Source organism: Syngnathus scovelli, chromosome 17 (genome assembly GCF_024217435.2).
Source record: "Syngnathus scovelli strain Florida chromosome 17, RoL_Ssco_1.2, whole genome shotgun sequence".
Lineage (NCBI taxonomy): Eukaryota > Metazoa > Chordata > Actinopteri > Syngnathiformes > Syngnathidae > Syngnathus > Syngnathus scovelli.
The window spans coordinates 11,099,585-11,123,666 of record NC_090863.1 but is presented as its reverse complement, the minus strand read 5'-3'; the positions used below and the strand labels follow the sequence as shown (position 1 = coordinate 11,123,666).

General features: G+C 39.4%; 3 protein-coding genes and 1 long non-coding RNA gene across 5 annotated transcripts; 1 reads left to right on the top strand and 3 right to left on the bottom strand.

Annotated features, from left to right (window-relative positions):
• Positions 1-42: 42 nt before the first annotated feature.
• Positions 43-3,629, bottom strand: c17h5orf22 (chromosome 17 C5orf22 homolog). Its single transcript, XM_049748415.2, has 10 exons — positions 3,402-3,629; positions 2,498-2,643; positions 2,229-2,378; positions 2,017-2,147; positions 1,623-1,927; positions 1,422-1,484; positions 1,224-1,345; positions 1,050-1,116; positions 746-885; positions 43-482 (listed from the first exon to the last, which is right to left on the bottom strand). The coding sequence occupies exons 1-10, from the start codon at positions 3,468-3,470 to the stop codon at positions 326-328; spliced, it is 1,350 nt and encodes a 449-aa protein (XP_049604372.1). The 5' UTR covers positions 3,471-3,629; the 3' UTR covers positions 43-325.
• Positions 3,630-6,695: 3,066 nt separating this feature from the next.
• cyp7a1 (cytochrome P450, family 7, subfamily A, polypeptide 1) lies at positions 6,696-10,349 on the top strand. Its single transcript, XM_049747593.2, has 8 exons — positions 6,696-6,937; positions 7,224-7,464; positions 7,564-7,773; positions 7,858-8,052; positions 8,177-8,376; positions 9,197-9,327; positions 9,455-9,633; positions 9,722-10,349. Exons 1-8 carry the CDS (start codon positions 6,696-6,698, stop codon positions 10,022-10,024), a joined length of 1,701 nt encoding a protein of 566 aa, XP_049603550.2. The 3' UTR covers positions 10,025-10,349.
• Positions 6,830-11,276, bottom strand: LOC125985103 (uncharacterized). Its single transcript, XR_007487227.2, has 5 exons — positions 10,948-11,276; positions 10,345-10,483; positions 9,899-9,970; positions 7,267-7,346; positions 6,830-6,918 (listed from the first exon to the last, which is right to left on the bottom strand). It is a non-coding gene; the product is annotated as an uncharacterized lncRNA (long non-coding RNA).
• Positions 11,277-13,447: 2,171 nt separating this feature from the next.
• paxip1 (PAX interacting (with transcription-activation domain) protein 1) lies at positions 13,448-22,904 on the bottom strand. Of its 2 annotated transcripts, none has more exons than XM_049747236.2 (23): positions 22,849-22,904; positions 20,758-20,892; positions 20,533-20,576; positions 20,349-20,412; positions 20,032-20,142; positions 19,838-19,913; positions 19,023-19,541; positions 18,606-18,709; positions 17,637-18,495; positions 17,321-17,415; positions 16,903-16,998; positions 16,541-16,678; positions 16,334-16,455; positions 16,057-16,241; positions 15,936-15,979; positions 15,717-15,784; positions 15,530-15,632; positions 15,202-15,370; positions 14,943-15,043; positions 14,312-14,446; positions 14,142-14,217; positions 13,999-14,058; positions 13,448-13,723 (listed from the first exon to the last, which is right to left on the bottom strand). In XM_049747236.2, the coding sequence occupies exons 1-23, from the start codon at positions 22,858-22,860 to the stop codon at positions 13,707-13,709; spliced, it is 3,333 nt and encodes a 1,110-aa protein (XP_049603193.1). In that variant the 5' UTR covers positions 22,861-22,904; the 3' UTR covers positions 13,448-13,706. The 2 variants fall into 2 exon arrangements, with proteins under 2 accessions (XP_049603193.1, XP_049603192.1); XM_049747235.2 differs by lacking the exon at positions 22,849-22,904 and adding an exon at positions 21,602-21,818.
• Between the last annotated feature and the right edge of the window lie 1,178 nt (positions 22,905-24,082).

The following is a 24,082-nucleotide window of genomic DNA, read 5'->3' as shown; positions in this document are numbered from 1 at the left end:
CTCACCAAGTCGGCCAACCTGAAATGCGACACAGCTCCCAAATGACTATTACTGCTCATACATTTATTTGGGTTGACAGTCGTAATGGCTCTCCGAAAGAAGCTATGACTACAATGCGGCCCGCAAAAAAAAAAAATTAGTTTGACACCCCTGCGTTAGAGAATTGAACCTATGACCTGCAGGATTGATCGTCCTTCACGACGACCGCTCTCCCCATGTTGTTTTTACCAGTCTTGGCATAAACCAGAAACTAACATACAACAATATCAATTTACATGCAGACAGTGCTTGAAAAAACACAATTTAGATCACAGTCCTGGAGTCCTTATGGGGTCTGAGCTTGATGATCCTGAACCTCCGTCTTAGTATTTTCATAGTCCTTTTGTATGTCCAATGGTCCATACTGCTTTTCTAGTACAGTCAGTATTCTGCATTGGACTAAATCCACTTGTTCTACAGGGCAGTATTCATCGAGACTGGATCTAAAACATATATAAAAACGCACAAGACAGAATAAAAGTCATCAACAGAATACAATCAATCACAATTCTTTGTAGGTACAGTGAACTCTAGCTATTTAGATCTATATAAAGAGGATAGAGAATGAGCAAATAGCAAAAACTGGTGAAGACAAATTGGATTATAGCAAGGGTTCATTGTATAGAGATATGCATATATAAATAATATAATGCCAAACTAGCCCTGGACTCATTGGGCTCTGAAACTAACATAACTAATTGTTCACCTGGACATTGTCACCAGAGTAGGTAAAGGTAGGTGCTTCAGAAACCGTTGTACAGCTGATACAAGTCTGTCGATCTCTTCATCAGAGCTAATATGATGGGGCAACTCGATGGAGTCACAGGTTAAACCTGCCTGATGTACCTGAGGATGAGAAAAAAAAAAATCAATAGCTAATAAGGACAACAATGTACAAAGTCAGATGTGAACAAGTGAGAAAAAATCAAGTTGAAAAATGCCTACAATCAATGCAAAAAGAGAGTCATTATTACGTATATTAATCTGTGGCAATCGTTGATCATTCTTACCAATTCATAATCTGGGTGAGGATTTCGTGACTTCAAACTGGAAACCAGGCGGACAAAACACGCCTTTCTGAAGACACAAAAAAGTCATTATCCACTGGTCATTTCTTTGTGGGGACTAAAAAAACGAAAAGAAAGAGAGAACATTTGGTCAATATTGAGGAAAGCTGTCCTTACCCAAGTTTGCCAACCCAACGTGAAACAACCTCTTCTCGATCGTCTTCTATCAGATCAGCAAATGCTGCTTCTAAGTCTTCCAACTGTTGAATACGATGATCGACACATTCATTGAGCTCCTCCTGGATATGAAAATAAAATCATGTTAACATATTGAAATTTAGGAGTGTTCATTCTGGAGTATTATGGAAGTCTGACCTCATTAGCTGTCGGAGCAGGTCCTCTGAAGCTGTAGAGTTCCTGAAGGATGGTATATTCCTCCTTCAAAAAGAGACCGTAAACCAATTAATTATGTTGCATGGTAAATGCAAATAAAATTCCGCACACTCACTTCACAAAAACAATCACAGTAAGAACATCCACAAATACAAAATGGAAATAGTAAGCCATAGTAGGTACCGCTGTATATAGTTCCTTGAATGGATTCTTACAGGAGAAGAAATCTAAGTCAATATCCAGAATGTATGGCTCTGTTTGATTCAGGACAGATGATATCCTCTCAACAACATAACTTGTGGATCCTTCTTCATTTCCATCGTTGCAATCTCTTTTTACACTGCAGCTTTGTTCTTGCCTGGCATCTTCAAGCTGTGGTACATCAGTTCTTGGAAGGAGTTGAGAGCAACTGGTGTCCCCAACTTGTGGACATTCTCTTCTAGGTTTCTTGGCAAGCGGTGTCTCAGAATCTTCCTCTGTTTTCATTTCTGCAATATTTATTTTGGGGGGCGGAAAAAAGCAAAATATTTTGGCAATGCCGATGGGAGATGATACGATACCTCTGCTGAATACATACCTGCAAAAGGTTGCTGATGATTAACGGGATTGACTTTGATCACATTTAATTTGAAGGGTTTGGGGTTTTCAAGTTGTTCCTCTGGAACATACAAGCCATCGCTGAGGAAGTAATGATCTTTACTCGTCACCCTGCCAAAAATGGAGAGAATTGTGTAAAAGATACAAAAAAAATAGTCTAATCAAAACCAATTTAGAATTTGTGCATAATACCTGATGGTAGTTGTGGATGAATCTTTGCCAACAGTCATTTTGTGTTCCCCTTCCATGATTTGCTGTGACCAGTATGGGTGTAGCCATGCCACACAAGAGATGTGGCCAGCATAAACCATGGGCATGATCCAGTTTTCTATACTCAACTCACTAAAAAAAAAAAAAAAAATGTCTGTAATTAATGGCTTTAAGCACAATGTCAGTCTTACTATCTAATACATGTGAGCATTTACCATAACAATATGCTATTTAAGGGAGACAAAACATACCTAAACAATTTATCCTTTTCAAAGACTGTATCAGCACACAAGTTGACAGGAATTAGTAGATCTGGATGGGAGTCTAAATGAATAAGCTTAATGTTCTTCATGGGGAGATGTCTTGTTGCAATGGCACGATATATATGGCACACCACCTAGAGGAGACAAGAACAAATGAGGCTTATATTTTGAAAATGGATTGCATTTATTTGTTTAAATGATCAAACTGCAACCACACAGAAATGTCTGCAGAAATAGCTTGATATTTTCCATTCACTCAGTAAACCTGTTAGCTCTAACCTTGCCCGCAAGTTGAATTTTTGTGGTATTTGTGAGTTCATAAAAACCCTGAGAATCCATGAGCTCTGATTTTCTCCGAGCCAAACCCCGATGGACGAATGCATGGACACTGCAATAGATTTGGTTGACGTAAAATAAATAAAGTCTAAAATAAAAACAAATCAATTCTATTTTTAAAAACGTTACAATTATTTTCCATTTCCAATTTCGCGGACCATATGCAATACCGCCAGGGACCACTAGAGGGCCGCGAACCACCGGGTGACAATCCCTATATGGCAAGAAAACGGTTGACAAATAACCCCCAACCCCTGCGGCTAAAGAAATTGTGGGCCGATACGCCAATGAAAAAAAAAAATCTCCCCATTTTTCCACGCCGATGAAAACGAAATATCTGTATTTTTTTCACAACCCAAAGATTGACAAGTATTGAACTGCGACCTGCGCGACGTGCTCACATCAAAATCAACTCATGAAAAATGGCAGAAAGTCATGTCCCTACTTCAAGTCTTATTAACTATTTTACCTGGCCATCACTCGCTGGAACATCTCAAGTACAGTAAATACAATATAATACAGTACAATACAATACAACACAGTAGCACTGACTTACATCGTGGTGGTCCTCTACGATCCATACTGGCAGATGTTTATAAAACCGCGCTGGTTGAACAAAACTCATTATTAGCTCGATACAAAAGAATAATTGATATGAATACTTATCAAACGCATCAGTGACAGACAAAAAAAGCACTTGAAGCGTTTACGGCGGTTTAAAACAGAGTTTCGTTTTCGTCTTATTTCTTCATCTTTTGTTTAATGGCGGTTGGCAATCAGATTTTACGGATTATTACCGCCATCATCTGGACTGGAGTGTGGTTAAAGAGGTTCCCTCCCCAAAATAAAATAAAATAAAATAAAATAAAATGTAGCGAGTAGCTCTATATTCCGTGCAGTAATCCCATATTCTTCAGGTAACTGTGGAGGAAGTTGTAACAGCTGTCTCTAGTGTGAACATTTTCTGTAGGCTAATGTCCATATGTCTTTCTTGCAGCCGAGTGAATAGTAGTCTGAAAAAATAAAACTCCTTTTTTCTTAATCTTTTTTCTTCATTTTCTTCTTATTCATCTTGTTCTTCATCTTGTTCTTCATGGTGCATTACCGCCCCTACTGGTATAGAGTTTGTATCAGAATCCTTCAGTACTACAGTAAAGCGCAATCAAAAACTAAATAAACAAAACATCCATCCATCCATTTTCTGAACCGCTTAGTCCCCATGGGGGTCGCAGGCGTGCTGGAGCCTATCCCAGCGGTCAACGGGCAGTAGGCGGGGGACACCCTGAACCGGTTGCCAGCCAATCGCAGGGCACACAAAGACAAACAACCATCCGCACTCGCACTCACACCTAGGGACAATTTGGAGTGCTCAATCGGCCTACCAAGCATATTTTAGGGATGTGGGAGGAAACCGGAGTGCCCGGAGAAAACCCACGCGGGCCCGGGGAGAACATGCAAACTCCACACAGGGAGGGCCGGAGGTGGAATCGAACCCGCACCCTCCTAACTGTGAGGCGGACGTGCTACCCAGTGCTCCACCGAGCCGCCCCCTAAACAAAACAATAAAACAAAATTACAAATAAAACAAGATAAAATAGATCATTTATTTTTGTTTACCTTACAAACTAAAACAAGGCTTTCTATTTAAATTGAGTGGAGACAGTCTCCACTACCTCTCGTTTCTGCCAACTCTTGCCCTAAGTCAGCTGGACAGCAAACCTGATGAGTAGAAGTGGCATAGAAAAGTCTTATGTAACATACACACATAGCTAAACATTAGCTAGGGTTTCGAGCTGGGTGGATTAAGAGAAAAAGAAAAAGCAGTTTAAACTGTGAAAATAATTTATGATCTTAAAGAATATGCATTTATCAATCCACATTCTATTATCATTCAGAGAATTGCTTTTAAATTATTCAATGATTTTGCATTTATTTGATAATGACTAATGTGTTTCTAATGCTGTTATGTTGTCTTGATATTTAAGATGTGCATTTTTGGGGTATTTTGTAATAAAGGCATTCAAATTCTGGGGATCAGCATTCAACTTTTGGTTTGGTGGATGACTAATTCATCATTTTTGCAAGACACTGATAAATCACTACCTTTCAAACAACATTTTAGTCTGGTCATGTTTAATGTAACATAATCAAAACATTTCATTCTAGTCCCTGGAAACCTCCACTTCTGAATTTGGGCATGTACAGTAAGTGGATGCGTCACAATTCATGTGTCAACAATCCAGAGCTCCATAAAGTCAGATCCAATTTAGCCCATAGTGACCTAAGAGAGCGAGAGCCATTCCAGGTTATTTGAGTGTGAACTTATGTTAACTACAACAGATGACTGGAGTGAGGTCAGTATGGGTGAATAAGCGAGCCTGAAAGCATTATTTGTTAAAGTAAAACATTCTATGACACATATAATATATAGGTTGACCAATTTTCATTGATACCAATGTGTAAGACAGCGAAACTGCATTAAATGCAAAAAAAAAAAAAACCCCTAATCTTACAAATCTCTTGATGTTTTAGCAGAAGTGTGATTTGCAGTTTTTTTCAAACGAGTCACAGTAAAGTCATGGAGTCCTCAATGTTGCAATAGCTTCGGTTACATGGGTACAAAGGTCACACAACTGCGAATGCCAAGAGAACTCACTCCGTCAGTCAATCACTGCAGCCTTGACCTTGACAAGTGGACCAGCTGAATTCACAAGGATAATACATATCACTCTTTATCAGCATTTACAGCGCCGCAATCCAATTTCCAATCAGGTCTTTCGAGTTCTACAATGAAGATCTGTACATTTCAAGTGACCTTTCATAAGATGGACAGATAGTTACTTTGATCAAAGAATTTTTATTTAAATGAATTAAAAAGTCAAGCAGAGCACAAACAGACAGGGGAACAAAAGGACAGCAAAAAGTGAAAAAAGTGAAAATGATTGTGAAAAAAGGAACAACAAAAGGAATTCTAACTATGAGCTGTGGCAGCAAGACAAGGCAATGCAAGGTTTTGAGAACTATGGATGCTTCGGTGATCACAAGGAAAAACAAAAACTACAGGCAACAAAGTAAAGTAATTAACAATACAAATTTGGACGTGACTTGGGGCGAACAGCGTAACGCACAGCGTAGCGCGGCGCGTAGCGCGCCGCGTAACGCACGGCGCAACGCGTAACGCGCAACGAACCGCGCAATGCACCGCGCAACGCACATTTACATTTCTGAAGAAGTAATTAAAATACTAATTAAATTATTAACTGTAACTAATTACATTTTGGAAGTAATTTGCCCAACAAAACGACCCCTTCTCCAAAGTAGTCTGTTAAATTGAGGTTGTGTGTGTGTGTGTGTATTTTACAGTTAAACTTTATCCCCACACACGTGTTCGCTGGATACACAGAATTGAATAAAGTACATATCACATGCTGTTCCCCCATCTGCCTCATCACACATAGTTACAATGACAACAAAACAAGCGCAAAGAAGAGACCTTGAATCTATTTACCAACCCTTATGTCTTTCAGGTAACACTGTCCATGGACTCTGGTCAAGGCCATCATTCACACAAGCCCACTCAGTCATTGCACACATGTGTTTGATAGAAAAGTCTTTTGGACTGATTATAGATGGTATGTACAAATGAGTTAAAATCACTTGCAAGATCTAATAACGTTCCACATCGGGGATTATTATTTAAAGGATATAAATAGACAATCTGGTGCAATCGGAGTGACTAAGAAATAGTGACAAATCATCACCCGGCTCATATTCAGTGATGACATAATGCAAATTTTTGGTCCGCCTTTGGGCCCACCCCAAGACACAATGTGTTATAAAAACCTCCTCCATGCGAATGTGCCATCACTCTCATGCTGATCAATGGCACATACGCACTCATGCACATGTAAAACTACTGATTGATTACACATTTTTGATCTATTGTCAAACAACTGCGGGAAAGTCTTTTATTTTGTTGGAACATCCCATCATTACTACTGTTGCCAATATGATAATAAGCATCGCTTTGATATGGGCAGTGCTGGTGGGGTTCTGCTGCATCCTTTGGCTGGCTGTGGGGACACGGCGCAGGTAAGATTATATTCAATTTGGGTGCACAAAATTTGAGAAAAAAGCAAATCATGATACCTCAAAAATGAGATATTTTTTCAAATGAGCGTCAAAAATACATTTTTGGATATAAAGCCATCGCTCGTTAAAATTTGTTCTTATCTGATTTTGGAAAAAAATTGACTGGAAGTGCGAATGTTGCCTTTAAAACATCAATTATCAAGCTAAAACAAAACCTCTGTTAGTTTAAGCTTGCTATAATAGTGACTCAGTAAATCAAGTAGTTGGTTTATTTCATTGTCCACAGGCAATCTGGAGAGCCCGCAGTTGAAAATGGTTTGATACCATACCTTGGTTGTGCTCTGCAATTTGGGGCCAACCCTCTCCAGTTCCTCCGTAGCCGCCAGAAGAAGTATGGCCACATTTTCACCTGCAAGATTGCGGGCCAGTACATTCATTTCCTGTGTGACCCCTTCTCTTACCACTCAGTCATCAGACAAGGTAGACACTTGGATTGGAGGAAATTCCACTTTGCTACATCAGTAAAGGTGAATTTATACCATTTGAAAGCTCTAAAGTTTTTGTCAATGTTTGTTTTACTCGTAATGTGACATTTTTAATGTCAATTTTCTTTACTAACTCACCAGGCATTCGGCCATGATAGTTTTGACCCTCGACATGGCCACACCACGGAAAATCTTCACCAGACTTTTTTGAAGACTTTGCAAGGTGAGGCATTGCCCTCACTAATTGACAGCATGATGGAGCATCTCCAAGATGTAATGTTGAAGTCCAACACGCTCAGTCCCAGCATGGATCGCTGGGAAGTAGATGGCATTTTTGCTTTTTGCTACAAGGTAAGCGAATAACTTTCCATTTGTACGCCACATAGCACAGACTTGATTAAACTAATTTGGTCCGCTTTAAATTTTGTCCTCCAGGTGATGTTTGAGTCTGGCTATCTTACATTGTTCGGTAAAGATCTTGGTGGGGATAAATGCCAAGCCCGGCAGGCAGCTCAGAAAGCCTTGGTGCTGAATACGTTGGAAAATTTCAAGGAGTTTGACAAAATCTTCCCAGCTTTGGTGGCTGGCCTCCCTATTCATGTCTTTAAGAGTGCCTACAGTGCAAGAGAGGTCAGTATCAATCTTGAGAAGAAATTGATTGGATGAAATGATAACCTATTTATCTCATGTCTCTATGATGTAAAAATTCATTTTGGTATTTCTGTGCCTTTTTTTTCCTCTTAAAAATATGTAGAATCTAGCAAAAACAATGCATGCTGAAAACTTATCCAAGAGGGAGAATGTTTCGGATCTAATCTCAATGAGGATGATCCTTAATGATTCCTTATCTACCTTCAATGATGTAAGCAAGGCCAGAACTCATGTTGCGCTGCTGTGGGCTTCACAGGCTAATACATTGCCTGCAACCTTTTGGAGTCTTTTTTACATGATAAGGTATGACAATTTTTTTTTAATGACTCACCATTATGTACCGTAATTTCCGGACTATAAACCGCGACTTTTTTCAAAAATTTTAAACCTGCGGCTTATAGTCAGGTGCGGCTTATATAAGATTTTGTTCGTGATTTTTGTGATGACTTCATCACTTTTATACACTCGTAAAAAGGCTGTGGACCCCTGTTGTGCGGTTCTTGAAGAAAAAAAACAACAAAAATACTATTTTGAAACACTACTATGGCTGCTGCTTATTCTGGCTGTGTTGCTTGTGACTATTATGAGCTTTAGTAGGAATGCACGCTAGGTGACCTGCGTCAAAGGGCTCTAAACCCTTTCTCTTAGAGATTACACAAAGCAGTGGCGCTGTTTGGACCATCTGAATTGTATTAAAACCCAATCAATCAGCATTTAAATTCAATTCTTCTGACATTTTGCTCACCAAAAACAAGTTGTAATGAATGTGAACTTTTAATGCATTTTATTCAGGTTACTTTGAACCCTGAGGCTTAAATGGCGGCGCGGCGTATTTATGGATTTTTACGGCTTTCTGTGTCCTGTCTTTCTTTGTAAAAAACTCATGTGCACGTGCGGCTTATAGTCCGGTGCGGCTTATGTAAGAAAAAAACTAAAATATCCCTGAATTTTAGCCGGTGCGGCTTATAGTCCGGTGCGGCTTATAGTCCGGAATTTATGGTATATATTTTATGAATTTATTTATTTAATTAATTTCTCCAGTAGCCATAATCAAGTTCCTACTATTGATTTTAAAATAGTGCACATGCAATAGTGACCACATTGCTCCTATATCTATTTGTAGAAGTCCAGATGCAATGAAAGCAGCTCGTGAGGAGGTGCAAAGAGTACTGGAGGCATCGGGTCAGACCATTAACCCGTGTGATCCCACATTGAACCTGAAAAGGGACCAACTGGACAATATGCCTGTTTTGGGTGAGTTCATTGCAATAAATAAGTCGATTGATATTAGCATTTTAACACGTCAGACTTTAAGAAAACTGTTGCAAGTTCATTTGATCTTTTTATGTTTATATTATATCGACCTATCTTTCAATCACAGACAGTATCATAAAGGAAGCCATGCGTCTATCCAGTGCTTCCATGAACGTGCGAGTTGCCAAAGAGGACTTTTTACTTCACCTTGACAACCAGGAAGCATATCATATACGCAAAGATGATGTCATAGCCCTTTATCCTCCTATGCTGCACTACGATCCAGAAATCTATGAAGATCCCTATGTAAGAAGCATTCAAAGTTGATATATAAGATCAGCGTAATATACAGCAAGTTTGCTTATTGGCTATTTCTGTCCTCTTGAATCTGCAGGAATATAAATTTGACCGATTTCTGGATGAAATTGGTCAGGAGAAAACGACTTTCTATCGCAATGGCAGGAAATTACGCTACTTCTACATGCCCTTTGGATCTGGAGTCACCAAATGCCCTGGCAGATTTTTTGCCATATATGAAATTAAGCAGTTCTTGACTTTAGTTCTGGCTTACTTCGAAATGGAACTTCTGGACCCTGCCATCAAAGTCCCACCTCTTGACCAGTCACGTGCTGGATTAGGAATCCTTCAACCAACATATGACATAGATTTTAGATACAAATTGAAATCTAACTATTAATTGTTTGGTTGTTGCAAAACATAACTTCATTACATGTGACAAAATGTACATAGTGTATATTTAAATATTAATGTAGAAGTCTTGCTACTTTTGTAAATAGATGTTGTAGTGGTGTGTATTAAAGCATTGATTTGTTGCTCTGGAACATAAATACTGTCCTTTAATGCAGTCAGTGTATTTAAGATTTATTTTTATTCATTTTTGTGGTGGTTTTGCTTGGTGGGTGACAGTTTAATCAACTAAAATTATTGTACAGCACAGCAAAGAGATTTATCATAAAAATGTTGTCAGACAGTCATGGAATAAAGATGTGTTCCTACCTTCTGCCAAACTACCTCTTTTTACGGTGCTGAAATGTAGCTATAGTGCTGCCTGACCCAATTCATCTCTCAGTTGATGCAATGTGGCTGTCGTCGTCGGACTGCTTGCGACGGTGACGTCATCCTCAGAGGAGCTTGACTGTAAACAAGCATACTGGTTATATGTTGTTATGAAACAATTATAAAATTATACTAATTATATTAATACAAAACAATGCAACCTCTGTTCATTATTTATACAACCTAGTTTAGGGTTTAATATTTCATGGATTTAAATTTGTCGTATATTTTAGGTTATTCTATAGACCTAATATAGACGTCTAAATTAGGTCTACACATAGACCTAATATAGACGTCTATTTTAGGTCTATAGAATAACCTAAAATAGACGTCTATATCAGGTTACGGAAATAACCACACTTCACATGTGCGGATCAATGGTTGTTAAAAACAAAGCCAAACAACTTATAAATTAATTGATTGTAGCCTAACAAGAGATAATAATTGTTGCGAATGGTTCAAGGTGGTGTCTTGGTTATCACGTTATATATAAGGTTTCTAATAAAAGGTCTTCCAAATGATTGCAGAAGAAGCTGCTCCTACCATGACTGTCCAGAAGTGGGCAGTGTAGGCACACAAAGCCAAATCCTCCGATGTATACATCTATGCAGGCCGTACTGTCGTGATTTAGGAAACCATTGTTTGTTTTGCACCTACACGGAATTAAAGGGAATCATGTACATTGTAAAGATTGAAGATGTTTTAAATCTGAATAAAGTAATATGAACTGGAGAGAGGGCAATGTGTTATTTATGCGGGATTGACATGACATAACATGACAGGCCACACAAGCATGCCCCATTGACCTCCAAGAAATGTTCGCCCAAAGAGCAAATAAAGTAAATTAACTTTGAGGCCTATACTGATTTAAAAAAAAAAAACAACTCTTCTATTGTCTAAATTTCTCAGTCAAACTTTAACAATTGTTAATAGTTAACTCCACTAAATGTACCACAATTTTAAAAATTTGCAATAGTTTGTGTGCTATATATACACACGTTACAGAAAAACTATTCTTTTTTGTCCACATTAAAAGAGTTCTCATCTTTCCTTTGTGTGTCTTCTTACATACGTTTTCCTAGAACTCATTTAAAAAAAATCTAATGAGAAAGTACCAATAATTGGCCAAATTATTCATAATTAGTTCAATTTCAGCATAATTAGTGCATATGTAAATTGTGAGGCCGGATGAATCCCAGTGCCCGCCTCTGCATAATTAGCCTGTAATTCCACAGCATCCTGCGGAACAGAGAGGAAGTTGGTGGGCCAAAAGTGTGTCTGATGTAACAGAGGGAGGGGCTGGGAGTAATTAGAAATGTCTCACATGAAGCACTTGTATATTAATTACAACATTTTTAGTGTCCCAGTACTTCTTTGTCTACCTTCCCTCCTCCACAACTGGGCTGCATCAAAGGAGGACATCACAAACCAACAAGGAACTTAGCTGCTTCTTAATCAAAGATGGTCCTCATTTGCATTTATAATTGGGATTAATTAGGATATACCGTGTGTGTGTGCATGTGTGTGTGTGCTGCAAAATTATATCTTTAAAGGAGGTGATATTTTCATATTGATCTCACTATCAAGAGATCCAAAATATTTTTAGTTTTAAGTATGCCTGCTTTTTTTTTTTTTTATACCCCGCATAAAGCAGTACAATCACATTGAACCAACAATATTTTGGAGTAGTGAGTAAAAACAATGTAGTTAAAAGGTTAAATGAAGTGACCTTAAGTAAGTCTATTCCTACTCTATTCTATTCAATTCTCATAGGTTGTTTTTTTGTAGACTAGTCCATTTTCAACTACCGTAATTTCCGGACTATAAGTCGCGTTTTTTTTCATAGTTTGGGTGGGGGGGGGGGGGGCGACTTATACTCAGGAGCGACTTATATATGTTTTTTTCCCACAAATTTTTACTTGAACATTAAGACATCACTTATAAGTATAGTTGACCACTTCCCATGTTATTTTTAGTATAGTTGATCACTTCACATGCTTTTATATCTTTATCTTGAACATATTCAAAACATAAAAAATAGAGAAAACATCAAATAAACCAATTAACACTTTAAAGCACCATATCCAAGTCCACTGTCTGCTGTATGTACACTTGCTCCGTTTTTGGTCCTCTTATATTTATTATTATTATTTATTATTATTTATTTATCATTTATTCAACACTCTTATTTATTCATTGTTTGTTGTCCTTCATGTAATAGTTGTCCTTAATCACTCTATATGTTACGTCAGGCCCGTTCTCAGCTCTTTGTTTGTGTTTGTCACGTTAGCATACCTATCGTTTAGCCTGTTGTTGCTCGTTCATGACTGTTTTTGGTGTGGGATTTTGTCGAATAAATTGCCCCCAAAATGCAACTTATACTCCGGAGCGACTTATATATGTTTTTTTCACTTTTTGGGGCATTTTATGGCTGGTGCGACTTATACTCCGGAGCGACTTATAGTCCGGAAAATACGGTAACCTACACATTTATTGTGAATGCTTGTTTGTTGATATGCAAAGCGTGTAGCCCAGCTGACCTCAAGGTCACCCACGACCCATATTATGACAGCAGATGGATGGATCTGAACAAATACATGGGTAGAGATGGTAGCATTAACTTAATACAATATGTAGCACATGACCTTGGCTCAGGTTGTCTAATTCAGTCTTTGGTAGTTTTGAGGGCAGCACCGCAAGCGACATGAAGTGCCTCACTCCTAAGCAGCCTCCCCGCCTACACAAGGCCTCAGGCTATCTGTTTGACAGTCTGCAATTAGAACTTCACCAGTAACTACCCCAAACCATTATTAACAATTAATTAAATCAAATCTATCAGGAATTATGGGCTCAAACCTTGAAGGGATACCTTCAAGAAAGCTTTCGAGACCGATTTAAATGAGGAGAGCGAGCTTTTGTTCTAAAAAGTCGGCCTTTTTATCTTAAAATATTAGTATATTTGAAGGATAAATATCTGAAGACAGTGCTCACAAATTGACAACCATCATCACTGCACACGTTGGAAGTGAAAAAGGAAAACAACTTCACAAATAATTATCAATTTTACTCCAAAAAAAGCATTGTATTACCGATTAAGCCTGTACACATTGAACAGTGAGAACAAGATTTAAAACAGTCCAAAATTTGAACATTAATCTGACAAAAATAACATCTATTTATTTATTCCGAAACATATACCAAAAACTACAAAAAACACTGGATTATCTATGCACAAAAGTAAAAACATAGAAAAGTCAGTGTGGTTTAACAGATTGCTCCTCTTCATTGTCTTCATTGTTTCATCAAGTGAACTTATACGTGTGAATGTCAAGGAATCATATTTTGCGATATTAATTCACTAATCGCATTTCAGTTTGTACGAGATAGCATTTGCGAAGTCCGTTTGTCTCTGCTCAACTTTTGTAACTTTTTAAAATGATATACTAAAATATTGTTCTGTGCTTGGGCGTGCATGCTATAGAAATGACTGATCTATATTGTTGTTTTTTTCATGGAATAATCATCAATACTAAAACCTTAATCAAACTGCCCTAATTCAAAATCATAGAGATGGATGAACTGTAAAAGGATATGAATCATAGTTAAGTTTCTGGGTGAGAACTCCGGTCAGAATGAACTCAGCGTTGTGGACATCTGAACAGAAACACGTCACAGAATCAACACACACTTTCAGATGCTCCTCACACACAGTGTGCGTTTGTGTGTGCAGACTTTACCAATGTTTTTGACGAAGTACTCTCTACACAAGTGTAGATCATTGTCACACGAAATCAAGATGATTTCTGGGAGATTCTGCAGCAAAACAAAATGCATTTTATAGTCCTCACAGTATATATTATTTTTTGTCCCTGTCATCATCCTTTATCAGGTCAAGCACCAAACTCACCTTGTTCTGTTTATGCTCCATAATCTTCCTGTAAGAAGGTTGTTTGGCGACCACTCTCCCTCCAGCACTTTCTACAATCAACTTCATGCTGCTGAGGCTGGGGCTGATTCCAGGGGTTAGATAAAAATACTTTCCCTACATTCCGGAAAGAAAAGGTACAAAGACAGAAAAGCATCGAGTAAAGAAGAGGTGGGGAGTTAAATGGGTCCTTTACAATGTGATTTTTTTTAGACTATAAGGCACAATCCCAATGAACAGGTCTATTTTGGGAAATTTCCATGAGGAGCACATTAAAAAAAAAAAAAAAACAGTACAGAAAATTGAGTCAGATTTTGATCAACCTTGAATCGACATCCAAGTTGTCCTATTTGAGAAAATTGAAGGATTTTAAGTGCACCTTACTGTCTAAAAAAATCTAGTAATCAATCAGAGGAAGTACGCACACCATTGAATTTCATTTCCGTAATATCTAACAATCATTATTGTAGGTACGAATATCATGTGGTGTGTTTCGGCTTAACAACAATAAGTACAGAAGTCATTGTTTTTGTCATATGTTTGTCAGGACTGTTGTAAACCAAGGACCCCCTCCCCTGTATTGTAACTGTCCCTGAACTTTTGTCCATATCACCTTGAAGAGTGGTGCACTGTGAGCTTTCTTGAGTGATTCTTCCAGAGTGAAACCAAACAAGACCTCGGTTTCGGTATCCCGCAGAATGTAGTTCTGTTCATCTGGAACACAGACACAAGTACAGCGCTGTCATCCACATTAGCTTGAACTACACTGATAAGTGAACTTAACAAGGCTATAGCTAGCCCTCACATCATTAACTCCAAGTTTGAAAGGGTTGCACTCAAGAGTAGATTGCTCATATCAATAGAAAACATACCAACAAACTTCTGGCTCCTCCAGCTCTCTTCAAGCCACTCTGGGGTGACGATATGTTTCACCACAGACATTGCGGCGAGAAATTTGATGGTGCGCATCACTTTACTTGCCACCAGGTGAGTCGCCTTCAGACTGCCCTCTGCTACTTCACCACCTAAAGCATGCAGCCTCTAAGGGAGGGAGGGAGGGAGGGAGGGAGGGAGCTTAAGTTAGATGTTTACATACAGTCTCAGAACAATGCTTTTGTGGTTTTAAAACAACCTATCTAGTATTAATTTAATCTCCAATTGGGGAAAGAAAATTGTGCTGGACTCTTGTGATGGTTTCACCTTTGTGTATTGCTGAACTTCAGTGGGGTCGAACCCTGTGAAAACAACTCTTGGAGTGGACTCTGGTGGAAGCTTCTTACTGGGGGACTGGATCTCCTCCAGTCTGTGTGAACCACACACAAAATAAGCACTGGCTAAAAGGAAGTACACAAAGCAAAAAGGCAAAAGTGAGATCTGCGGGACTAACCTGGCCTTTTTGTTGGCTGGCTGGTTTGTGGAGTCAGCCAGCTTCTGTTTCTGGATGAGCAGCAGGTTCTAAACAAAGTTCATAAAGAGAACAAGGAAGTCAAGCAAAGTCAACAAAACTGTACCTCAAGTCTTTAATCGGACTGCAATGTCAACAATTTGAAGAAATGTATCATTCCAAGCACTAATAGAAAACCAATAAAAGTGGCAACAAACTCACTGCTAAAGCTTCTTGAGATACTTTGACGGGTGTTCTCCAAGGAGCTATATAAAATTGGAAATCAAAACATCTTAAATTATGTTTAAATGACAGTAAACAGGCTGCTCAAAACAGTACATACCAAGCAAGTTCTGGACCAACTGGAGGTTTGGCACCAGCGGCTCAGGATGCGTATAAATTGAGTATCTGCTGTGCTGAATTTGTCTTAATGCTTCAAAGTTGCCCAGAAGAATATCGCACATCCACTGAGCGTTTACGCATGGAATCTTCCACTCTTTGGCCTTCTCATACTTGAGCCCAGTGGGTCTAAAGAGAAACCCACAGCACAGACAAATTAATTGTGGTAGTGACAACAAAAAACAAAAAAAAAAAACACGACAATGCAAGTCCCTCCTTACTCTTTGCAGATAAGGACGGTGTTGCTCCGACACAGGTACCCGGTATATCTGGCACCGGCCAAGTACGACATCAGCTTCAAGTCATCTCTGTCAGCATCCACAAAACCAGTCACAGATATAATCTAAGAGGAGGAAAGGCTGATTAGAATAAGAAGCATGCAATATCATCGAGATATTCGAAATCGAAAGTATGTTAGTAGGACGTACATGTTGAGAGCAAGGCTTGGCTCCAGGAGGGAAGGCAAATGGCAGGTGCAGCGTCCGATGAGGAGGCACCATCCTCTTCCGTTTGAGGACCGTGTCTAACCAGTGGGCTGTCACACAGCGTTTTCCCTCTCTGAGGGCCTGGTAGGTCAGAGACAATCAACCCAATGCCAAGGATGTCAAAAAAGAGACTAGCTTGACATGCTGCTGCGTAAGCATGTTTGATCTTTAACATACGTATCACATCTTGTTGGTTGGTATGTGTTAGCAAAAAAACATTTGCTGACAAGCTCTTTGCTTTGAAAAGCCAGTTTGATGCTGCTGTACTCGAGACACCATCTAGACACAGAAACAAGCATCCTTACCTGGACATACATGTTGCTGACCTGACTCTCACAAAGCAGGTGAGTACATTGACTGGTCAGGGAGGGGTCAACAACACCACCATAGAACTGGATCACCTGCGAGTGGAGGGAAGGGCAGAAAATGTTCTTTTAAGACCATTGTGATGATGCCGATGCTCCATTTTAAATATGAGATCAGCAAAGTTTGTGAATGCACTGGGAGAAATATTTGTGCAAAGTGCAAACTACCTTTTTTTTTTCCTAACACTAACTATAAAAGAATGGAAAGAGGCAAAATTCTTCCTGGTGAAAAGAGAGTCTCTTTTTATTTGGTAGTTTGGTGTTCATATAAAAATTGGTCCCGATTGCTCTAAAATGAGTTAGTGAATGAGTTATTAACAACCATGTACCGCGTGTTGGTGAAACCTAATTATCTTACCCGTTTCCATGTGGCCAGCAGCTGTTTGTCTGCTATCTGTTCTGGATAGTCAGCAATGGCAAACACACATCCCAGCAAAAAGCCGTCCTGTGGAACTGTGACATTGGGGGGGGGGGGGGACAGTTCATAAATACATTTACGCAAGGAGGATGAGCTTGGTTGATTTTGAGAATCATACTATTTTTGTATGTTGAAAAAGTCACGTGGTCAATGTTTAGTTTGAAGTTATAATGCTTATTTCAAATGAATGGCTTGGAGCTTACGTTAAATTTGCTCAGAGGTCAATGGAAATCGAAAAAGCCAATTTCCTACTCACTTTCTTGTCCTGGCTCATGTCCGAAAAGAGAGATATGAGCAGGCTGCTGTGGCTGCGGCTGAAGAGTTTGTTGCTGCTGCTGCTGAAGCTGCTGTTGCTGCTGCTGCATGGCCTGTTGGTTCTGATGCTGTATGGCCTGCTGATGATGATTCTGCAGCTGCTGTTGCTGCAGCTGCTGGATTTGCTGCTGCTGTTGCAAGAAGTGTTGTTGCTGTTGCTGCTGTAGATGCTGTTGGTGTAATTGTTGTTGATTTTGTTGTTGCTGTTGTTGTAAGATCTGCATGCGTTGCTGCTGTTGGAATTGCTGGAGCTGTTGTTGCAGAGCTTGCTGCTGTTGCAGCTGCTGTAGACCAGGGCGTAAGAGCTGCTGAGGGCGCAGCTGCTGCTGAGAGAAGGTGTGTTGCTGCTGCTGCTGCTGGGAAAACATCTGCTGTTGGTGCATTTGTTGTTGCTGCTGCTGCTGTTGCTGCTGCTGGAGGAACTGATGCTGTTGGGACAACTGAGGGAACCCCTGCTGTTGTACAACTTGTGACTGTTGCTGTTGGTGATGTAGCTGCATCATTTGATGCTGCTGCTGCTGTTGCTGCTGCTGCTGTTGTTGTTGCTGCTGCTGCTGTTGGAGCTGCATCATTGGGTGTTGCGCTTGTTGGGGTAACTGTTGATGGTGTTGTTGAACTGCCTGATGTGACTGTTGCATTAACTGCTGCTGCTGCTGCTGTTGCTGCGCAGTGAGTTGTTGCCCAGCCATTTTGGACTGATTGAACAGAAGGGGGTTGTTACTGTTTGGAGTCTGAGCATGGCTTTGATTGGTTTGTTGCTCTATTGGCTTTCCCTGATTGGCTGTCAGATTCTGGATAATCTGTGAAAGAAATAAAGCATCTTAAATACATCGAATTTGTCCCACAACAGTAATATATGAACAATTATAAAGAGAAGAAAAAAAAAACATCCACTTTTAGAATGTCTTACATGTGCTACATTGGTGGGTCGAATAGTTGGTTGCATGTCAGAATTGTTGGTAATGTTGCGAAGTGTTCTAGCGGCTGGGCTCCAACCGGGCATGTTGTCTGGAACTGATACACCCAAAAAAATAAATCAATAAAAAATATTTCACAAGTTAAGTAATTGAACTGATCATGACAACATAAAATGTATGCAAACATGTATAAAATATACTAATTAAATCTAATATTACAGATGAATTTATTGCTTGTATAAAAAAATAAACAGTAAAGTGGCTTTGGGAAAAATCGCATCTAAAATTGCAATCACGATATTGAAGGGGTGGAGATGATGACAAATGATAATGATAAAATGATACATTGCATAACATTTTACTATACCTCTACTATGTCAACAAAGCCTTGCATTTTTGTATCTACTGACCTTGTTGTGCATTTTGACTGATGGCAGCAGCAGTGCGGACCTCTGTTGATATGGGTCCGGCACCAGGGACTGGAGGAACAGTGGCACACAGGTTGATCAACCCACTGCCTGTTGAGGATACGGGATCCTTGTTGCCAGGTGGCCCACTTCGCCGCCTGGCCGTGCCTGATGCAAATGGAGGGGTTGGTGTCACAACCTCAGCTGGTGTCCAGTTGAGGTTAGTGCCCTCCTTTTCTGTGGACGAGTCGTCATCAGAGTCGTCAAACATGCGCTCGCTGCGGCGTTCGGTTTTCCGTGGGGACGACGGGGAGATGGAGTTCAGTTTTTTGGGGCCAGGTCGTCTGCGAGGACTTGACTCTGCTGATGAGCCACCACTGGACATCCGGGAGCGTCGCGGACTGTAGCTTCCATCTGAATGGGAGCGCTGGTCATATGACTCTGGCTCACTCTCATCCGCTTCCTCTGGCTCCACATAAGTAAGTCGAGGGTGATAGAGCGATTCATCATTCCGGTTCTTAGCTGTAGTGGAAAGTTGGGAAGTTTTAACATTCATAATGGAACTTTTGGCAAGGTAACGTTGCCCAATTGAGGGACTTGTGTGTCATGTATCTCACAATTACATGCTTAGTGGACTTTGACGATGTGTAGCAATGGAGACGTACAGGGAGACTTGAGTGCACACAGAATTGTTGCCTGACTTGGAATAATCACTGAAGATGAACTGTTACTCTTTTGAAAGTTGTGATTACAATTCTTGATTAAATTATTCAGATAGAAAAAGAAAATCCTCAGTCGCAGAGAGACCTGAACTTTACCTTTTACTGAATCTGTTATCCAGTCTGGAGTGACAATCTTAATTCCAGGATGTTTAAGGGCACACTCAAACTTGGCCTGAAGTGAAAACAAAAACACATAACTGAATTCGGCAAGAATAAATACCTGTATTTGCAATGGTAAAATCAGTTCTCTTTTAGAAAATATGAAATTCAGAAACAAATCTTCCAATTACCCCCTTTGGTTCATTCACCACCAAATGAGTTACTTTTTTGTTCAGGTTAAGCTGACATTCTCCGCCATAAAAAGTTATATATGCCCACAATGCATTGAGGTCGTCTGGAAGCTGTGGAGAAAAAAAAAAAGAGTCATAATAACAATAAAAAAAATGGAAGAAGTTATGACTTTTAATGTAGAAATTATTGATTTCCATTATTAAGAATAATGTGTCCATACATGAATATTTGACCAATCTTATCAAAATCTCTGCTATGTTTAGCCCCACAAGGTTGCATCATATTTCAGAAATGAGTATAATATGCATTTACTCACACGAGGAAGACAGGCTGTCACTCCAAAAAATATTTGACCCGATTCTGGAGAGAACCCTGTGACACTGTGTGGGTTATTGGTTAAGAAAACATAGTCAACTCTATCATGGAATTATTAGAACATTTTTCTTCAATCATATCAGGGAATACACATAATGCATACATTCGACATTTCGGAAGGATACGGTAAAAGGTCTCCACATCGAACGGAGAGGATCACCCAGGATGGCTGGAAAACAGGACTGATCATCATGAATTAATCATACAATTAAAATACCCACTGTGCCTGTAACTAGACTTTGTCTGCAGCAGACTGAAGTTATTTTTGTTTTTCCCGACTGACCAAAACAAAGTGTTTACAATTGTCAATTTGGATGTTCACTAAACACGAGATTGGATTGACTTCTTACCTTTACCACAGGCAGATCAAAAACCTCACGAGATTCCCCCACCTCTGGGTTGTCCCCATCCTCTGCAATAATATGAGTGGCCAGAGCATTGTAGGAGACCTCTTTGCCTTTTCCGTCTTTTAACAGCTGCACCACCTAAAATATGGCCATAAAGAGTTCACCTAGTCAAATGACAATTAGCGTGTAACATCATATTCCATTCATAATTTCAGCATCGTGTCACGCCCACATGACGTCCTTATGTCCTCCTAGTTCCCACCAAAACTTCATTTGTCTAACGCTAGATTACATTTTAGAAACGATTTGAGGAAAAATAAACAATTATTACATGAAGCGAGACGAGGGTGCACTATTTGGCAGGAAGTGAAACACCGCAGATGGAGTAAAATGTTGACAGGTTGACGCAAATGAACACTGTCAAAGTTATTCACTTTGGTACATAAACGTAGCTCAGATCAACTTTAGTCATTCAATATGCATGACAACATAACTTTATATTGTTACGCCACGAGTCAACAGATTTATAAAACGGAGCTACATGCAGCTGAGAACCTAAGAGTCAGTACACTTGAGATTTGAGTGTACAAAACGTCGCTAGGGGCAAAGTTCTTCTGTGCGATCATTTATTAGCAAGCACACAACTTCACGGGAGATCCTAAGAAAGAAAGAATACTAATGTCGCCATTGATCAAATGATCGCTAGATCAAACGCGCTATTTCGAGCGTAGCAAGACAGCCTGTTAGCCAGCTAGTTAGCTTGTGCAACAAAACCCATTGAGATTCAATAGTGCTAACAAGTTAAAATGCTATCATACTAGCTAAGAGGAGCTAACATCAGTCTCACCTTTGGGTCAATGTCCCCAACCACATAGAATTTGACATCTTTAAAAAGTTCATCAACAACCTTACTTTCCTCTTCAGACATGATTGTCCATTAAATTCATATGATGAAACATTTATGCGATCCTAAAGCTGAAGGTTTAAAAACTGCACATTACTGCGCCTGCTGTGTGCTTAGAGCAGGAGACCCGGGCTTCTCTAGCGCCAAATCGGTGAGCGCGTCATGGACTAGACCATTCGCAAATGAAGAGGGTGTGTAAAAAAAAAAGGGCCAAAGTCTACATGCTTTTTCAATTATCCGAACATGAATTCAGTCCAAAAAAGAATTCTAATCAAGCCACGGAGACACCTTGCGCAGAAAAAAAAAACATTGAGTGAACTTCAAGATCATGCGTGTTTTTCTTATAAACCTCTGACACCCCTATACTGTTCGGGTTAGTGTTTTCTCTTATTTTGCGGTAACCCTTTCCGCCCCACTGAGGTGAGGCGATGATGAGGAGAACATTGACATTCATTTTGAAGGTTCCTTCCATCCGTTTTTGTTCTGAACGGAAGACTTCATTCGACTTGACCTCATGACATCTTCATGACAATAACTTCATTTAGCAAACGAGTTGTTGTCATCAGGCTTGAAAAACATGTACAGTACAGTGATCCCTCGCTACTTCGCGTTTCACTACATCGCGGATTTTTTTTTTCTAAATGAATAAAATATTTAAAATTCAAAATAAAACTTCTAGATTGAGGAAACATGTCTAACATTTAGAACTATGTATTATTGCTCCAAATGTTCGTTTACATTCCTTTAGAAGTCCGTTTTCGCGTGTTAGCACGATCGCGAATTAGCATCTATCCGCTAACTCGTTAGCCTGCCCAGTACTACTTCTTGTTGGTGACCGTACTTCGCGTGTAGTCTACAGCAAACGTTCTTCTCATGTCGCCCCTTTGCAAAATTAATTGCCCACCCCTGCTGTAAGCTAATGATGGTTATGTAAGAGCAGCTGCTTGCTGGTGCAATATGATGCGATTTACATATGATCTAATTAGTCTACTAATTTAAGAGACTCGTCAATTAGCAAATAATTGATGGCGGTAGCGCTATAGTTAAGAATTGTTATTGCATAGCCTACACATACGCAACATTAATATCTGTTATTCACATGACATGCATAAAACCTACCAGGGAATCCAGAAAATGAAACCTGAATTAGAAATCTATCTGTGCATGCATGTTTGAGTATTTGTGTTTACCTTTTCGTCCATCTCACGGAGCGGCCATTTTTTTTTTACTTGCTGTCGACTGAAAATGACATCACAGTCGCCAGGTCACAGGTCACACTCAATCACGGCTCACCAATTTTACTTAATGTGGTGAGTTCCGAGGCGGTTGACTTCCGGGGTTCTACTGTACTGTGTTTTGACAAGTGTTGACACATACAACATCTTCTAAAAAAAAATAAAATAAAAAATAAAAAAGAAAGAAACTTGGTTTTAGTTTGCCTTTGAAATAACCACTCACACAATAACACAGAATCACGTGATACCTCCACAAAATAAAATGTGCGCTGCAAACCAACTGACCATTTTGCATCTTGTCATTTCATTGACAATTTGATGCATTGGTTAATTACTTAATTCATTAGTCTCAAGCCAATGATCAAACCAGCGCGTTTAGGAATGAGACATACTACACGGTGAATTATAGATGGGTCAGTTTTTAAAAACCTTGACTGTCAAAATGAGCTGCAGCCAATTGAGAGCAATAATTGGATAAGCTCTCTCAGCCACATTAATGACATACATCACCTGATGACTTTGTGGGTGTGAAATGGAGACATTATCCTTTAGACACATCACCTATCATTAGCGTCTTACTTTAGGATGTAAAATCTATCTTCATGTCACCTCTCCAACACAATTAGACACGGTGCATGAATGACACCTTTGGATGCTATTCTGGAGCATTGATAGAGATGTGTGACTATGGTAACTCAGCTCATATGCTTCAGTAAATATGCATAAGAAATTGCAATAACTGCATCTTGAGGAAGAAATGACAAAATTACATCATAAATATGTTATTACCTTGTAATCATATGACTAAGCGAAGGGTTGCACTATTGATGACCCTCTGTAACGATGAGATGTCATCAAATGCAACAGTGACTAGAATGAAAATCCAAGATAAATAGACGTGGAGATCTGACTGGCAGTCAAAGCAGTCTTACATTCTGGATGGAGAGGGAGGAGGAACAAATACTGAGCCAAGTCTTGAGCATATGAGCCCATTTTGCATAACAAAATGAAGTATAGCAAATGAAATGGAACAAAGGCCGTTTTAATACTAGTGTTTTAATTTAAAAAGAGACAGTGACCTCCAAGAGCCAAAAACAGAACAAAAGAAGTCACAAATTGCCTGACAATCAACTTCCCCTGGGTGTTTCAGGGAGTGGTACTTACTTCCAGCAAGATTAAATCAGCACCA

Excerpts from the sequence above, each read along its gene's own strand:
- cyp7a1 (XM_049747593.2), top strand. The coding sequence starts at position 6,696 with ATGCGAATGTGCCATCACTCTCATGCTGATCAATGGCACATACGCACT. Across the intron at positions 7,774-7,857 it reads TTTTTGCTTTTTGCTACAAG|GTGATGTTTGAGTCTGGCTA; the intron begins GTAAGCGAATAA and ends TTTGTCCTCCAG. Across the intron at positions 9,634-9,721 it reads AAATCTATGAAGATCCCTAT|GAATATAAATTTGACCGATT; the intron begins GTAAGAAGCATT and ends TTGAATCTGCAG.
- c17h5orf22 (XM_049748415.2), bottom strand. The coding sequence starts at position 3,470 with ATGAGTTTTGTTCAACCAGCGCGGTTTTATAAACATCTGCCAGTATGG. Across the intron at positions 1,928-2,016 it reads TCATCAGCAACCTTTTGCAG|AAATGAAAACAGAGGAAGAT; the intron begins GTATGTATTCAG and ends TAAATATTGCAG. Across the intron at positions 886-1,049 it reads CTCACCCAGATTATGAATTG|GTACATCAGGCAGGTTTAAC; the intron begins GTAAGAATGATC and ends TCTCATCCTCAG.
- paxip1 (XM_049747235.2), bottom strand. The coding sequence starts at position 21,682 with ATGTCTGAAGAGGAAAGTAAGGTTGTTGATGAACTTTTTAAAGATGTC. Across the intron at positions 20,577-20,757 it reads TTGATCTGCCTGTGGTAAAG|CCATCCTGGGTGATCCTCTC; the intron begins GTAAGAAGTCAA and ends CCTGTTTTCCAG. Across the intron at positions 16,242-16,333 it reads ACCGTCCTTATCTGCAAAGA|ACCCACTGGGCTCAAGTATG; the intron begins GTAAGGAGGGAC and ends GTTTCTCTTTAG.